Source organism: Gossypium raimondii, chromosome 1 (assembly GCF_025698545.1).
Source record: "Gossypium raimondii isolate GPD5lz chromosome 1, ASM2569854v1, whole genome shotgun sequence".
Classification (NCBI taxonomy): domain Eukaryota; kingdom Viridiplantae; phylum Streptophyta; class Magnoliopsida; order Malvales; family Malvaceae; genus Gossypium; species Gossypium raimondii.
Window position 1 is genome coordinate 51,949,986 of NC_068565.1, and position 16,980 is coordinate 51,966,965.

The window sequence follows — 16,980 nt, forward strand, 5'->3', positions numbered from 1 at the left end:
AAGAAATGAAAGAAAATTGAGGTTTGCTAGTTGCAAAGGGATCTCACTACGTAGATTGTTGCTTGAAAGGTCCAAGGACTCAAGCTGTTGCAAGTTTCCAATAAATGATGGTATTGATCTTGTGAAAGCATTAGGTCCACAAAACTCTTTGAATTTGCCAATTACTTGTGGTATTGGCCCTTCAAAGTTGTTTGTTGCATGAAATGTTATTGGAGGTGAAGACAGTGAGGATTTTCACCAAACTCCAACACTAAACCTTTGAGAGTAATTGTTATTGCATCTTGATAATCCCGATCGACTTCCAGGACAACAAATTGGAGATATTAGACCATGTGTAAAATGTGGATCTAGTACATGTACTTTAACTTGATCAATTTAGTCCTTATATTTTTCGAATTTGGAAAATTTAGTTTTGACCCAATGGTAATAGTTAAATCTATTTGGTTAAATTATGTCATTAGTCCTGTATTATGCGTATAGTTATAGATTTAGTTCATGTTCACCAATTGGATCATTCTAAGTGGCTATATTTTTGAATTTCAAAATTTTAGTCTTAATGCAAACGTTAATTGTTAAATCCATTAACTAAATATATGTAAGTAATATGTGAAAATAACAAACAAAAATAGCATTTCACATGTGATAATATGTTTGACATATCAAATTTTAAAAATAACAGAACTTAATGAGTTTAATAATTATCATTTGGTTAGGACTAAAATATTTAAATTCTAGACAGAAAATGACCAAATTAAAGTAAAAGTACAAAATCCACAACTTAAGTAAATTACAGGGTCTAATAGCAGAATTTAACCAATCAGAAACATTAATCAGAGTTCGTCATGCAGCCCATTAGTAGACAACTGGTCTAACTTTTGGCCCATCATTTAGAAGGTATAGCTGGATCATAAATAAGCCCTAGGGTTTATCTATATAATGGTGTAAACCCGATGAAGCAGCATCTTCCACCACCTTTAGCTTTTTCGCGCGACCGTAAGCTTTTCGTCATCACATCACCATGAGAGCCAAGGTAATTTTATGAATCCCATCTCACTCGGATGATTGCACTGCGTAGTACATTTCGTCATGCTAAAATTTATTCAATATTATTATCATTTTATGGGTTTTCATTTGTTTTTTTGGGGGTATTCTTCTTAAACAGTGGAAGAAGAAGCGTATGAGAAGATTGAAGCGAAAGCGCCGAAAGATGAGGCAGAGATCCAAGTAGACAGTGAAATCTGTGGGTTCTGTTTTAGTTTTTGGTTTACTTTCTTATTTCGATCTCTTGAATCGGTGTTAATCCAGCAGTGGATGGTTTTTAGATTTTTAAATTGTTGAGAACAGTTTACTGATTTCTATAGAATGGGTATTTTTTCAAGTATTGTCTTTTTGCTTTATTCTGATTATTGATTAGGTGTGTTCACATTGATTGCAAATGTTGATGAATCAAAGTATTGTCTAGCTCATGACAATCACTCTGTAGAGAAAGTAACAGAAAATACTTAAAAAAGTACCTGATATATAGGAAGCTTTGGATGATTTGATCTTAGATCTCTTTTGTTTAGAATCTTCCATTCGCAGCACAGATTGGGTTTGGATTGAATCCATTCGAGTTTGGGTGTTTTAAGTTACTTGTTTTTGTCATTTTGGGGTTTAAACTTTTGGGTATTGTAAGTTACTTGTTTTTGTCATTTTGGGGTTTAAACTTTTGGGTATTTTAAGTTACTTGATTTGAGATAAGTCAGGATTTGGATTTGGTTAATTGGACAGCGGTTGGCCAAATGTACCATGGAGACCTGTAGTAGTAGTCTGGTTGTATTTTGCCATTCTACTTTAAAAAAACCATTTGGTCCTTGGCATATGTGACATATTATGTGTAATTGTTTTATGTGTAATTGTTTGGTAATTACTGACAGTTACACTAGTTTTTAATAGTAAAAATAGATAAAATTTTAATTGGAAAGACTTGTTTGACTCTTAAATTTAACGTACAAGAATTAATTTGTTATTTTTGGATAACGAGAGCAAAATGAAAACAACATTTTGTATGGAGCTTTCATGGTGCTTTTATTGAGTTTTTGGGTTTGGGTTGGATTCAGAGTCAAAATTGTGTTAGTGTCTTGAAAGCAATTAGTACTTGGGAAGATGTATCAGCAAACTGTAAGGTGCCAATTTGTTCTGACATGAACTCATATTTAATATTGATTAAATTTAAAGTCTGAGTTAAATTTAATATTTTTATTCACAGGATTAAGGATGTGTTTTTTTATCACTTCATCTGTAAAAAGAAAGGAGGATTGAAATATGAGATTTTTGCTTTTCAAAAGATATAGCAATAGCCATTGGTGTTACCTTATTTGCATTAGTTTTTCTTCAAAGAGACTGTTGTTTAGGGTACATGATTTGATAAATTTAAAACCATTAATAGAATAATTTTTTATAATTAGTTGAATATTTGCACTATTTTTTTAATTTCAATTTTAATATGGAAATATATTTTGTAATCTATAGTTTCTCTTCAACCTATAAATATGAGAGTAATGCGTTTTAACGTACTACACCGACAATAATGTTTATGTCAATCGAGGTAAAATTATAAAATTTATTTGCAAAATTGAAATGTGGATTTGAGTAATAAATATTTAAATTTGAAGTCATTCAATAACAATTTAGAAGTTTTGTTGGAAATCAACTCGATTAAGCAACGAATAAGTAAAAATAGCGAAAGAAATTGAGAAATTGAACATATGATTGAAATATGAGTCTTTATAATTTTATCTATTTTTACTATTCAAAATTATTCTTTTGTTATTGTTTAGTTATTTTCATTGATACCTCTTTTTACTACTGTAATGTAATCTTTATATTTAAAATAAATGGAATTCCAACAATAAATATTTGAATTTAAATCCATTATCACAAATATTTTATCTAAAAATAAAATGGACCCACAAATTCGAATAATAAATATAAAAAATATAGAAATATTAATATATTTACCATATCCAAATATTATCAAAATTCAAAAAAATCAAATATTAAATTTCATCCATAAAATCAATTCACTATCTTTTTCTGTTTGTTATATATATTTTTTCTGTTTGTTTTAACCTTTTTTAAAAATATATATATATACTACGAGTAGGAAGAAAATAGAGAGAAAGGGCTGAGTGAGTGAGGTGAAGAGCATAAAATAGCTGCGAAAAAGGCTTAAAAGACGGTGGTTCTGCACCATCTCTTCTTCTTCACTTCCTCATTTCATCATCGTCTTCACCAAGATCTGTCGTATCACTTTAGCCAAACAGAAGAGAAAGCTTGAAAACAACTCCATCTAAGAAACTTCACCATCTATCATCCATTTGATGTGAAAAAGCCTCTCCTGCCGTTTCCGAATCTTCTCGCGATTCACCGGTCCGACTCGCTAACTCGACTCAGCTTGTTCTCTTACTAAAAAGTTTTAAGAGAGAAGATTTTAGGATATACCGATGGCGCTCTCGGTTTCTGATTTGTCTGCCATATACTCGTTGCTCGCCAACTCAATGAGTCAAGATGAGTCTAATCGTAAACCGGCTGAGTCGGCTCTTGCTCAATCTGAAAGCAGGCCTGGTTTCTGCTCTTGTCTTATGGTAAATTTAGTTGTAATCATTTTGCATTTTTCTGTACAATGTGTTTGAAATTTATATGCTTTTTAAGTTGCAATTTGTTTTTGTTTATTGATTTAGGAAGTGATTACAGCGAAAGATTTAGCGTCGCAAGTGGATATTCGATTAATGGCTTCTGTATATTTCAAAAACAGTATTAATCGGTATTGGAGGAAGCGACGCGATTTCTCGTAAGCTGTGCACTTTTTTTTTTCTCATGCATGTTATTCATAAGTAAGCTTAAACTTCAAATATGAGGATCGGTTTTTCATTTTAACTCTTTGGAAACTGCATTTGAATTTTTGAGTAGCAAGTCACACTGTACAGCTACAAGCTGATGAAGAATGTTAACTATAGATATATTAATGATCTGAAATTATATATTCAGGGGGATAAGCAATGAAGAGAAACAACATTTAAAACAAAAATTGTTATCACACTTGAGAGAAGAGAATTATCAGGTGTTTCTCTAAACTTTTTCTTGTTGTTATTGGTAAAGAATTTAAGGTTATTTGTATTAGTTGTTTCTCACTTATACTGGCGAAGCAGATGCTTAGGGCTTTGATTGAAGTTGCGTATGAATTGGACCTTATTTATGTTAATTTGATTTTAGTTTAGTAGTCCTTAATAACTTTCTATCATTTTCATTTTCTTTCTCTGATACAGATAGCTCAAATGCTGGCAGTGCTTATTTCAAAAATTGCTCGCTTTGATTATCCCCGGGAATGGTGTATTATCATCACTCACTAAATTTGTTGATATCCATTAATGATTTTTCCCACTTTATTGAGCTAGAATAAGTCTTTCTTCTTCCAGCATTATGACATCTCATTGACATTTCCTTTTCTAGCTAATAATATTTACTGATTTGTTGGTGTAATGACTTCAGGCCAGAGCTTTTCTCATTTCTTGCACAGCAGCTCCCATCCGCTGATGTTCTTACCTCCCACAGGATTTTTATGATTCTCTTTAGAACTTTGAAAGAATTATCCACAAAACGTCTTACTGCAGACCAAAGGAATTTTGCAGAGGTATGTGAATGCTGAAACATCTTCCTTTTTATAGCACCCCACTAAATGAAAGTCTTGTGCTGGACCTCTCATTTTTGCTTAAATTAAGGTGGATGCTACACTGACAGGTTAATTGAAAAACATTTTCATGCTAATGCCTAATATATACATTTAGAACTTTAATTAGTGGCTTCTGCATTTTGGTTTAAGAGTACTTCATATGTGTTACATTACATTCTTCACTTAGAGATTGTAATTTATTTGCTATAGGTACAAACTCCTAATTTTGCATTTACTGTCCTGTTCTATAGACTGAAAGAGTCTGACTTACTAAACTTTGTTGGCAGATCTCATCCCATTTATACAAATATTGCTGGCATATTTGGCAGAGTGATTTACAAACAATATCACACGGTTTTTCTATAATCACACAGAGCTATAATTCAAATGGCAAGGAGCAGCATCATGATGATCTTTATCTAACATGTGAGAGATGGTTGTTTTGTCTAAAGATAATATGTCAATTACTGATTTCAGGGTTTCAAAGTGATGCAAAATGTATACAGGTACTTCTTTCTCTTTCCATTTCCATTTAGAATATTTTGAGGATTTTAGAGTCAATCACCGTTTCATTATATTTTCTTGTTTTCTTCTATAGCAGTTTGGAATGAGAGCATATTATTTGAATGTTTCATATTGCAGGAGATAAGACCAGTCAAAGAGGTCTCTCCTGTGCTTTTGAATGCTGCCCAATCATTTCTTCCATATTGTAAGATAGCTTGTGCTTGATTTCAATTTTTGCTCCCATGTGCAAAAAACCGAATTCATTTACACTTGAACTTTGCCTTTTCCTCTCCTAAAAATTAGGCGATAAGCATGTCTGGTCAAATGAGTTATATTGTAATTTTAATTAGCCACAAAATAAGCAATCAATATAATTAGCTTACAAATTGGTCAAATATTTCTCCTGCTTTCCATTTTGCAGGACTCATACCCGTACACACTATGAACGTGTGATATTTACAACTTTGTTGCAGAATAGTGACCTCATCTAGAATTAGTGTATGAAACTGAACCAAGTTCCTTGGTGTGTTTTAATATCTATATGTGTATGTTTTTCTTGTACATACAGAACTAGGTAGAACCTCTGGAATATAGAAATTCTGTTTCCTTGGTCCGATGGGAATCTATGTTATTCCATTCGCATTGTGGAAGGAACTGACATTTTTATTCTGGAACTTTTGATTTTTTATTTTGGTCAGTAAACAAAAAAGAACTTTTAATCTTGTTTTGAACAATAAAGCTGAAGCCACTCAAATACTTCTTGTAGAAGATTTGTCTGATTGATTTATTTCTATGTTACCTTATTTTACAGATACATCTTTGCAGAATAGACATCCTAAATTTTGGGAGTTTATAAAGAGGGCATGTACCAAATTGATGAAGGTTCTAGTTGCAATTCAACAAAGGCATCCTTATTCTTTTGGTGATATATGTGTCCTTCAACCTGTTCTAAATTTCTGCTTAAATAAGATTACAGATCCTGAGCCAGATATATTATCCTTTGAGCAATTCCTGATTAAGTGTATGGTAATGGCTAAAAGTGTATTTGAATGTAAAGAATATAAACCAAGTGTTACTGGACGGGTTATGGATGAGAATGGTGTTACACTAGAGCAGATGAAGAAAAACATTTCTAATGCTGTTGCTGGTGTTTTGACTAGACTTCTGCCCAATGAACGGATAGTACTTTTATGCAATGTGTTAATAAGAAGGTAATTATGCTTTCCTTCTTTATCTGTTTGTCTTTGGCCTGTTGCATGTTCTGATGTTCCCTTTTCCACCCATTAACCCATCTTGTGGTGCAGAAAAGTGACATTTTGGAAAACCATGGTTAAAATTAATATTTTCTAAATTATTATCATGATTTTACATCAATAGTTCTGTTAGCAAAGCACCCTGTATTTCTTTTCTTTTTTTCCTGCTTTTTACATATTGTTGCTTTAAATCTGTCCGAAATAATGTATTAACAGGTATTTTGTTCTAACCACGAGTGATTTGGAGGAATGGTATGAGAATCCTGAGGTTTTTCATCATGAGCAGGATATGGTTCAATGGACAGAGAAACTGAGGCCTTGTGCGGAGGCTTTATATATTGTATTGTTTGAAAACCACAGTCAAGTATGTGATAGTACTAATCATTTTGTATGTTATTGTGATCCTTTCTTTTCTTTTTCCTTGTTGGCAGCTGTTTTATATGCATGTATGTTTATTCAATTTAACTTGTTGCATTTAGCTGCTGGCTCCTATTGTGGTGTCCATCCTTCAAGAGGCAATGAATGGTTGCCCAACTTCTACAACTGAAATAACTCCGGGGTTACTTCTTAAAGATGCTGCCTATGGTGCTGCTGCATATGTATATTATGAGCTCTCAAATTATCTCAGCTTCAGAGATTGGTATACCCACTCGCTAGTAGGCTATATTTGGTTTATACTTGCTTGATAGTTTTGCTGCTTTTATAAGCTTTCTGCCCTTGTTGATTTGGGGTAGGATTTTTTTTTGGGGGGGGGGGGGAGGGGAGTGTTAAACCCTAAACCTTATTTTGTTAGTAAACCCTAATTTTAATAATCCAAGCAAAGTGGGAATGTTATTTAGTTGCTTTCTTTCTAATATATCTTCGTTCAGTTCTTACTTGTTGAAGTTTTGCTCTTAATGCATTGTAAATAAATAAATGAGTATCATCTTCTTATGTTTCAATAGGTGGTACAATGAATTCATTTTTCCTGAAAAATCCCGGATTGCAGGTTTAATGGTGCTTTATCCCTTGAACTTTCTAATGATCATCCAAATATGCGTATCATCCACCGGAAAGTTGCTCTAATACTGGGACAATGGGTTTCTGAGGTAACATAATATTCTTCTGTAGGCCATTTCATATCTCTGAGTTCTTTCTTGTGAAATGTACGTGTTTGTATGCATGCCACAGCAGTATGTTGAGGCTTCCATCAGTATAGCATCACGGTGACCAATAGTTTTCAGGTCAGAAGCTTGTCCAATCAAAATTGAATCTTCCCCTCTGGAAAACTAATGGTAGATAATGTTTCAGACATGGTAGATTTCTAATTGAGTGTTGCAGTTTGATTCCCTCAGGGAAGAAACTGATGATTCAAGAAAAGTGTGAGATGTAATATCATTTGGCACTTGATCCTGTTCCTTTGGCTGCAATACTTGAATATAGAGTACATAAATCAAATGCAAAGTTTGGATATGTGTCACTAGGAATAGGCTCCAACCTGGCGAGCATTGGATGAGTGCTTTTTACATTGACTTGCATCAAGAATCGGGTAATCTGTTGTATGTTGTGATCGTAGAAGAGTGATGCATCACGAGTCTGGAATTCCTAATGTCAAAATAGTATTGTGTATAATTTGTTGTTCCTCTTTAATTTCTATTAGTGGGAATGTTAATAAAGTGCATTGGTTGCAGCAGGAGAATTGGTCATAAATGATTCTGATGTTTGTGATCCTGCAGATAAAGGATGACACAAAAAGAGCTGTATATTGTGCCTTGATACGGTTGTTACAGGACAAAGACTTATCTGTGGGGGTATGCTCCATACATTCGCTTCTCTTCTATATGATAACTCCCGGCTTTGTTCTCTGCCCCTTCATAATGCGAAGGTTATTTTGTACTTTGCTCACTTACTATGTTGTCTATTGTTGTTTTAGTTGGCAGCCTGTCGATCCTTATGTTTACATGTTGAAGATGCAAACTTTTCAGAGAGAGATTTTTCTGATCTACTTCCTGTTTGCTGGGGTTCATGTTTTAAGTTGGTCAAAGAAGTTCAAGAGTTTGATTCAAAGGTATATTATGCTGCTGTTGTTAATGTTCACTGTTTACTAAGGCATTCTTTCTCCCCTATCTGCTTTTCAAGAGAAGGTGATATGTGTATTTTATTGCATTGTGGAAATTTTCTGGAATCTACAGTCTGAGCTTTAAAAAAATTCTTTCATGCTTGTAAAGCTTCTGATGATAAAGTTGAATAGATGGTGGATGTTACTTGAAAACTACAGATTTTTTCTTTGTCCAGTCCTACTTAAGATCATAATTGATTTCTTTGGTTCTCATTAAAAATAAAAAGTATAAGTCAGAAAATCTAGATGTTTTTATGAGTTTGTAACTCTTGTTTTTTTTAGTGTGTGTATTTGTATTTGTGCTTATCCACATGATATGCATCTTTGTATACTTCTGACATTCAATTCATATGTTGCTGCTTTTCTCATCAATTTCAGGTCCAGGTTTTAAATTTGATTTCTGTTCTTCTTGGCCATGTCAATGAAGTCATCCCATATGCCAGCAACTTGACGCAATTTTTCCAGATGGTATGTTGTCACTGCTTTACTTTCTTCTCTGTGAGTTGCATGTTTGCTGTTACGGAACTTGATGCACTCTTTACAAATAAGTAGTTGACTACAACAATAGAATTTATAATTTGGGATGCCAGTTAAGTGGCATATCTGGACATGTCCAACTATACTTAGCAGCTATCTTTTTAATAATATTTTCTATTAATTTCCTATGAAAAGGTTTGGGAGGAATCTTCTGGAGAAAGCCTTCTACGGATACAGCTTCTTATTGCTTTGCGGAACTTTGTTATTGCCCTTGGATATCAGTCACCTAGTTGTTACAGCATGCTCTTGCCCATTCTTCAGAAAGGGATTGATATAAATGGCCCCGATGAACTCAATCTTTTGGAGGATAGCATGCTGGTTAGACTACTGCACAAATATTTGATTATTTATCTGGCTGCCTTTATAGCCAAGAACATTTTATGCTAAGTATCCTCATATTTGCAGTTATGGGAAGCCACACTGTCTCATGCACCTGCAATGGTGCCTCAACTCTTAGCATATTTCCCGTGTCTTTTGGAAATCCTGGAAAGAAATTTTGACCATTTGCAGGTTAGACTTCTTGAATTATTACTGCCCTTGTTAGGTCTGTGCTTTCATCCCCCTTTTTAGTGATTCATCAAGGAAGAACTGCAATGTCTCCTTTACAAACAGCATTTGGTGCTTTAGGCTTTTTCAAGAAATGATTGTTTATAGCTGACTCACCTGTCCTCTCTTTTAATATCACATTGATCTGAATATACTTGCAGGTAGCTGTTGATATTATTGAAGATTACATTATTTTGGGTGGAAGGGAATTTCTTAGCATGCACGCTTCCAGTGTGGCTAAACTTCTAGATCTCATTGTTGGAAATGTCAACGATAGAGAGCTGCTTTCAATTCTTCCCATCATTGACATTCTAATACTGGTAATATACTGTCAACTTACTTGTCTTCCTTAAATACAATTATTCCTTAAATTGATTGATACCTGTAGATGATAAAATTGTTGATTGATGATGATAAAGGTTTAGATCATTAAAATTGTATCGGAAGTGCTCATTTTTTGCTATTTTATAGTGTTTCCCCATGGAAGTGCCGCCATTAATCAGCAGTACTTTACAAGTAAGCATTGTTCTTTAACTGCAGAGATTATTTATCGTTCACGTTCTCAATTATAATTTCCATGGTAATATACCTTGTCGTAAATCTAATTCCTGTTATGCCTTGTTAAATGTTGGTAGAAACTAGTTGTTATTTGCTTGAGTGGAGATGATGGTGATCCTTCCAAGACTGCCGTAAAAGCATCTTCAGCTTCTATCATAGCAAGGATTTTGGTGATGAATACCAACTATCTTGCACAACTAACATCAGAACCTTCTCTTTCATCAGTACTGCAGCAAACTGGTGTAGCTATTGAAGATAATATTCTTCTTTCTCTAGTTGACGTATGGCTTGACAAGGTTAGTATAAAATATATACCTAAGGAGACTAGTCAAAAGATCATCAAAGTGTTTGTTAGTTTTCTGAGCTATTTGAATCGATGTTTTGACTCCAAGAAAACAACCATTCTGACTATCTAGAGGCTTAACTGGCCAACTAGAATCTATGATAGGGAATCAAATCCAGATATTAAAAGAATCCGACTAAAGGCTTACCAGTACAGTTTGATTGGGGAATGTTTTTGATAAAATAGACACTCTAGGAATCTTTTAAACCCAAAGTGATGAGGTCAACACTAACATAGTTAGATGCTCCTGCATCAGTCTATGAGACGCACAAAGTTATTAACCTTTGTATGTTTATACAGGTAGACAATGTATCTTTGCCCCATAAGAAAGCATTTGGACTAGCACTTTCCATAATTTTAACTTTAAGGTTGCCTCAAGTACTAGACAAACTAGATCAAATACTAAGGTATGAGCTCAATCTTGATTTTGATTCATAGTATAAGATTATATTATAGGCAACGGTGATAAACTTTTATTCATGCAGTGTTTGCACTAGTGTAATTCTCGGAGGGACCGATGACTTAACCGAGGAAGAGTCAAGGTTAACCCTCAAACCCTTGTGTTATTTTAATCGGTTCAGAGATTTGTAACTATTTTTAATCCTAATTTTTGGTAAGAAATTGCAGTGGTGATAACATGAGCTATGGCAGGTCGCACGATGAGGATTTGCTTCCTAGTAAGGAGTTAAGGAGAAGACAGGTTAACATTCTCTAGTTAGGTCATTGGTCGAATTACATTTACTTAGGCATAATGTCAATTTAGCCCTTAACATTTGCACCTTTTGTCATTTTGGCTCTTAATTCTTTTTTTCTTTTAGTAAATTTGGTCCTCAACTTTTTAAAAAGAGTCAAATTTGACCATCAACCTTTTGAAAAAGAGTTTATTTGATGCAGTTTCATGGAAATACTGATTAGAATGTTAAGTTTTTGTTGACATGGCATATAAACAAATAATGCTATGTTAGCATGGAGTACACGTGGACTGCCTCACAGGTTGTCCTGCCAACATATTTAAAAAGTTAATGTTTTAGTCAACATTAAGAAAAACAATGACTTTTTTTTTTTTTTTTGAAAAGTTAAGGGTCAAATTAGCTCCAAAAAATGATAAGGGTCAAATTGACAAAAAAATATAAAAGTTGAGGATTAAATTATATTTATTATTATGCCATTTATTTATTTGTGACGAAGTGGTTGTGCGCCATCATTCAGATCAAAGTCTCGGACCCTATCAACCGGTTATCATTAGAAAACTCAGTGAGAGACAACCTTCAAACTTGTGCTGCCCTTCATGGAGAGTCGTTTAATTCTGCCATTGCTAAAATACATCCAGCAGCTTTTGCACAGTTGAAGCAGGCGCTAAAGATGCCATAAGCCAGCATTGATGTTCTCTTTTATCAACTGAGGTCTTTCTTTCCCGGCTGATTATTTTCCATTTTTCCAAAGATTGAGAAAACATTTAGGTAAGATTTTCCAATCTTCTATATAGTAGGCGTGCCCTTAAATACCATCTTTACCATTGCATTGTTTGGTTCTGGTCTGCTGCTAATCCCTATCCTTGGATGGAGTTGGACATTTAGTCCCTGTTAAATGTTAAACCCTCTTTTAGGATTAAAAAAAACCCAGTCCAATCCTTAGACATGCAAGTATTTTTGTCAAAATGTGTCACTTAACTCTTAAGCAATCATACTAACCTAAAAAGCAAACAATTATGAACTCAATAAGCATACCTGATCTTAGACAAATTTTGACAACTACTAACAGTGTCAACTATAGGACTATTCCTTTTGAATAGGAAAGAATAAAAAATCTTTTAGCTTTCTTAGTAGGGATAAATATCAAATTTATATATGAATTTTGATTTGGTGTAATTGTACACATGGCACTTGAACTGTGGTTCATATATATATACATGAAGCTGTAATCTTGATTCAGTTTTATGCATTTAAAGAATGAATACATACATTTATTTTCATTTTGGATTAATATAATTGTTTGTGTATGCAAAATATCAAATGTAAAATAGTGCTAATTTGATGATATCCATGATTTGTGAAAATTGAATCAAATCAAAATTCATGTGTCGTTTTTATATTTATCCAAGTACAATGGTTATATCTCAAATTTGGCCAGAGTTAAACTCTGGTGCTGTATTTTGACACTTGTTTTTTTTTAACCGTAAATAGGAATTCATGGAATTTTACTCTTGTCAGTAATCTGAGCAAAATAAAAATTTTCCAACCATTGGAATCTTAATATGTGATAGTTATGCCGTACCTGTATCTAATTTTAGGGGGGTTTTTTTATTGGTTTCATTCCAGGTGATATTGAAGGTTTCTGTTGAGATGAATTTGGTGGTGTTTCCTACATTCTTTGTATATTTTCCTAAATGGCCGCTTGGCTTGGAGTGTGTTGATTTATTCATCTGTTACAAGGGCACCAAAAAAAAAAAAGACTGTAAATAGCCCTGCTGCTTCCTTACCTGGGTGCTTTTAAAGCAACACAACAGTGAGTTTATGGTCTTCTAGTCTTTTACTTGCGAGCGAGTGAAATGAAAGTTCTTTATTTTTCTTGAAAACAAATTAAAGAGAATTTCTGGAGGGATTTCTTACTTCTTGGCTTTTCCAGTTTCTTGGGATCAATATCAATGAGTTCGGATTTCATTTGCTTTTTTAAAAAAAGTTTTAAACAAGAAGCACAAGATGGCAGAGTGCTTTGAAACCAAACCTTAAGGTCATTATGAATTCAACCTTTTATTGTAAAAGTAAAGATGCATAAAGCTCGCTCGTGAGAGAATTGGATCATTGATGTGTAACAGACGCAAACTAATACATACTAGAAAAGAACGAAACCTCAAGCCAAAATCCTAAGCCCAAAGGACCTTTTAAAACAATAGCAACCAACAAGCACGGCACCAGCAGCCAGGCAACCGGCCACTTTGGAAAAGGATTTTGTTTTCAGAGAGGGGCTAGACGTTCAAGAAGAAATGGGAAACTCGAAAAGAATACATTATTGTTCAAATTGAATTCCTCTGTATTAATAATGGTAAACCAGATATAAAGGATTCATTCAATTCTACATTGAAATTACTTTTAGAATTGTGATTTTAAATCCAACTAGAAAGCAAATTTCCATCAAAACATCGGTTTGCCCTTCAAACCAAACGTTAATACCTTTAGATTTTCCAAATTAAAAGACTCTTTAAGTTACAATTCCATGCAGACAAACAAAGAAACAAACCCCCCCATTCACAGGTTCCAACATAATTTTCTCCTTAAACCACTAAATATTAATTATATATAATAAACTTACTCGAGTATATTGTTGCTTTCTCTTTCAGGTCTATGCTTTTGAAGCAGCCTCATCTTTCTTATCTTCATCTGTTTTTGCTTCATCTTTGACGGCTTCCTTGGTGTTGGAGGCAACGACCGTATCTTCTTTACTGTCACTTTTACTTTCTCCAACACTCAACTTGTCGAGGAGATCAGCAGTGACCGTGGCGTCATTGTTTTCCTCTTTCTTTCCCTGACTTTCAGCAACCTCTTGAACTGTCTCCATGAAGGTCTTGCAATCTGAACATTCACGAATATGTCAGTGATCCCCAAGCATATATAAAGGGTTCAGTTCAAATTCAGGTTAATCAGGTCGGTTTTTGGGTTCAAATTGTAATTGACACATAACAAATAGATATCTATATCCAACACTCACACTTTAGTCCAAGTAACATTGTTACACGATTGAACACATTCGATCAGAAAGATGTTGAACTCGAAAATGGACATTGGTTGAAAAAATCCCTCATAGAACAAACACTCAAACATGCAGAAGCAAATAATCACCTTACATGCTTCACTTCCCCAAGAGATGCGGGGAATACAAATAAATGGGTCTTGTTTTTTATATCCTCCTTCACTTAAGATTACCAAATAACTGTTTCATCTTATTTCCTTCACTGAAGGTACATTGGCACTAATATTCATAAATGATCTTTTAAGCTTTTATGTACCACAAGAAGCAATCTAAAAACTAAGGGGCACCAAAATAAGTTTGTTATTTCACACTGAATAATGCCATATGTTTGCACTAAAATAACTTTTAAATCAAATAAAGCATGTTTAGAACAAAATTGTTGATATAAGCTAAGCATGAAAATCCTATCCTTAGATTATATTTTGACATAATTTAGTCTGCATTGCATGCTAAACATTTTAAAAGGAAACAATAGAGTGGATTCCAAGTCCAGTGACGGAGCCAGAAAATTTTTTTGGGGGCCGGAATTAAATTGTATATTTTATGATAGTAAAAATGCAATTTCACCATTTTAATAGTTTATATCTTTATAATTCTTAAAAGATTAAATCAAATTTTTATTATTAGGGAGTTCAAAGTGAAATTTTACCATTACTAATTTAAAATTTTATAAATTATAAAGGGCATAAATGGAAAATTTTAATAACTAAATTTAAGAATTAGAATGAGTTAACCACACAAGCATTATTTACTCTAACTAACGGTCGGAGTACCAAAATATATGCAGCAGAAGATGTTGATAAGTGTTATAAAATTAGCAAATAAAAGAAAGATGAAAGAGTAAGAAACAACTAAAGCAACGAAAAGAAGATGCTCACTCTCAACAGAAGCAAATCTGATACAGAACATCTCTTCTTTCAAATTCCCATCAGCGAAATCAGCGGCGTGCCAAACGCATGATTTATCATTTCCAGAATGTTCTTGCACTGTCATTGTTGGAATAACTGCAGATTCAAAAGCATCAAAATCAATCCCCACCAACCAAAAATAAAATAAAATAACCAAAATAAGGTTCAAATATGGCGTTGGCAAAGCTTGAGATTTAGTCATGTACTTAAAATTTTTAAATTAAATTCTTCTAGCTTCAATCATTAAGATCAGCAGTATTTTCGATCAAAAATCCTGACAGAAATACTAACCGTATTAATGATTAAATTAAGATTTTCTAATAGAAACAGTAATAAGATTTAAATTTTTAATTTACTAAACCCTAAAGTAACTTACATCAAAATAATAACACTTCAAATTCTACTTGAACAAACTTCAACTTCGTTAAATATGCAAAATCAGAAAAATAGTAAGAGACTGTAGTAAAAGAAACAGACCGAAATGGTTAGCACAGATCTTAAGGGTTTTAGACTGGCGCATGACGAGACGGACTTTGCCATTGACTTTGTGCTTCAAGAGCTTCACATTTCCAACTCCTCTCTCCTTCCATTGATTCCCTTCCTTATCGAATCGATACAGCTTTGCCTTCCTGCAACGAATCATTAATATTTTTCAGCAGAAAAAAGAAGAAGAGAAAGATCTCTAAAAGAATATAAGAAAAATATTCTAAACAGCAGAGATTTAGCTCACAGATCGAGAATCGGATCCTCGTCTTCTTCACCAGTAGTGACGGCGACTTCCTCGAGCTTGACGATAGGAGCGACTTGAGCACCGGTGTCCTCGTCGTCTACGGCGGCGGCGGGAGCGTTGTCATCGTCTTCTCTGCAGTGCGGCTCTGGACCGGCTTTATCATCGATCGCCATTGGTGCGGCTAAGCAAGCAAAAAATATATATAAATATAAAGAAAGAAATTGAAAAGAAAAGAGAAAGCGAAGTGATAGTATGAGTGAAACCCACTGGCACTCTGATCTGCTATATCTATAAGAGGAAAAAGGCAAGGAAGGAAGGAAATGCCAAGTGGGACGGACCCACGAACAACGGTGTCGTTTTCTCTTGTCAGGCTTTGCTTACGTCAGACAGACAGATGTAAAGATGCTTTTTCTTTCTTTAAAATTAAAATACTTCTTAATTTCATTTTAAATATTTTAAGTGAATTTTTAAATTAAAATATTGCTTTAATCGAGTTGTTTTTTGGACTAGTTCTAACCAATTTCTTTTAATCCATTATGGAAAATTCTAGAAAATACTCTTTGAAAGGGATTTTTCATGAGCTCAAAATATTTTAATAATTTTGTAAGAGATTTTAGTAGTTTTGTTAAATAATTTGGAAGAATTTCAATTTACATAGAGTGAATTCAATAATTTTTGAAAACATTATAATATTGCAACCCAAATTTAGTAATTTTAAGTAGCTTATAATAGAATTCTCTTCTATTTTCAATATCATGTTAAAAATTTTTTTTGGATGAGCGGTACGTTTACCTGCTATTAGTGTAAAAATAATAGTAGCGATGAGAATAGATATTATAGCGATACTATAACGTGAAATAAAAAAAAAAGTTAAAACGCATCACACTGGAGGTCAATACCCATCTAAAGGGGCATTTGTTCTAATATGTTTCAACTCTAAACAAATGTAGATTAATTAATATTTTCAACCAAGTCAAGTTCAAGATGGGACATAATGTTTAAATTGATAGCTATAGTAGACTGATAAAAAAACAAATTGAAACAC

The 16,980-nt window shown here is 33.5% G+C and overlaps 2 protein-coding genes and 1 long non-coding RNA gene across 7 annotated transcripts; 2 read left to right on the forward strand and 1 right to left on the reverse strand.

Annotated features, from left to right (window-relative positions):
* Window positions 1-899: 899 nt before the first annotated feature.
* On the forward strand, window positions 900-1,378 carry LOC105786547 (uncharacterized). The gene is made up of 2 exons (XR_001131390.2): window positions 900-1,030; window positions 1,163-1,378. It is a non-coding gene; the product is annotated as an uncharacterized LOC105786547 (long non-coding RNA).
* Window positions 1,379-3,138: 1,760 nt separating this feature from the next.
* Window positions 3,139-13,158, forward strand: LOC105786548 (uncharacterized). Of its 5 annotated transcripts, none has more exons than XM_052620982.1 (24): window positions 3,139-3,626; window positions 3,723-3,832; window positions 4,030-4,102; window positions 4,308-4,369; window positions 4,531-4,672; window positions 4,999-5,217; window positions 5,354-5,420; window positions 6,027-6,426; window positions 6,685-6,856; window positions 6,948-7,108; window positions 7,457-7,556; window positions 8,184-8,258; window positions 8,381-8,515; window positions 8,945-9,034; window positions 9,239-9,421; window positions 9,509-9,613; window positions 9,811-9,969; window positions 10,121-10,165; window positions 10,285-10,503; window positions 10,851-10,957; window positions 11,036-11,092; window positions 11,169-11,250; window positions 11,760-12,010; window positions 12,869-13,158. In XM_052620982.1, the coding sequence occupies exons 1-23, from the start codon at window positions 3,486-3,488 to the stop codon at window positions 11,919-11,921; spliced, it is 3,066 nt and encodes a 1,021-aa protein (XP_052476942.1). In that variant the 5' UTR covers window positions 3,139-3,485; the 3' UTR covers window positions 11,922-12,010; window positions 12,869-13,158. The 5 variants fall into 5 exon arrangements, with proteins under 5 accessions (XP_052476942.1, XP_052476945.1, XP_052476950.1 ...); XM_052620985.1 differs by having other exon boundaries at window positions 11,178-11,250; XM_052620990.1 differs by having other exon boundaries at window positions 11,202-11,250.
* A 398-nt stretch (window positions 13,159-13,556) lies between these two features.
* On the reverse strand, window positions 13,557-16,206 carry LOC105786550 (ran-binding protein 1 homolog b). Its single transcript, XM_012613038.2, has 4 exons — window positions 15,936-16,206; window positions 15,683-15,834; window positions 15,176-15,301; window positions 13,557-14,119 (listed from the first exon to the last, which is right to left on the reverse strand). The coding sequence occupies exons 1-4, from the start codon at window positions 16,106-16,108 to the stop codon at window positions 13,890-13,892; spliced, it is 681 nt and encodes a 226-aa protein (XP_012468492.1). The 5' UTR covers window positions 16,109-16,206; the 3' UTR covers window positions 13,557-13,889.
* Window positions 16,207-16,980: the final 774 nt, after the last annotated feature.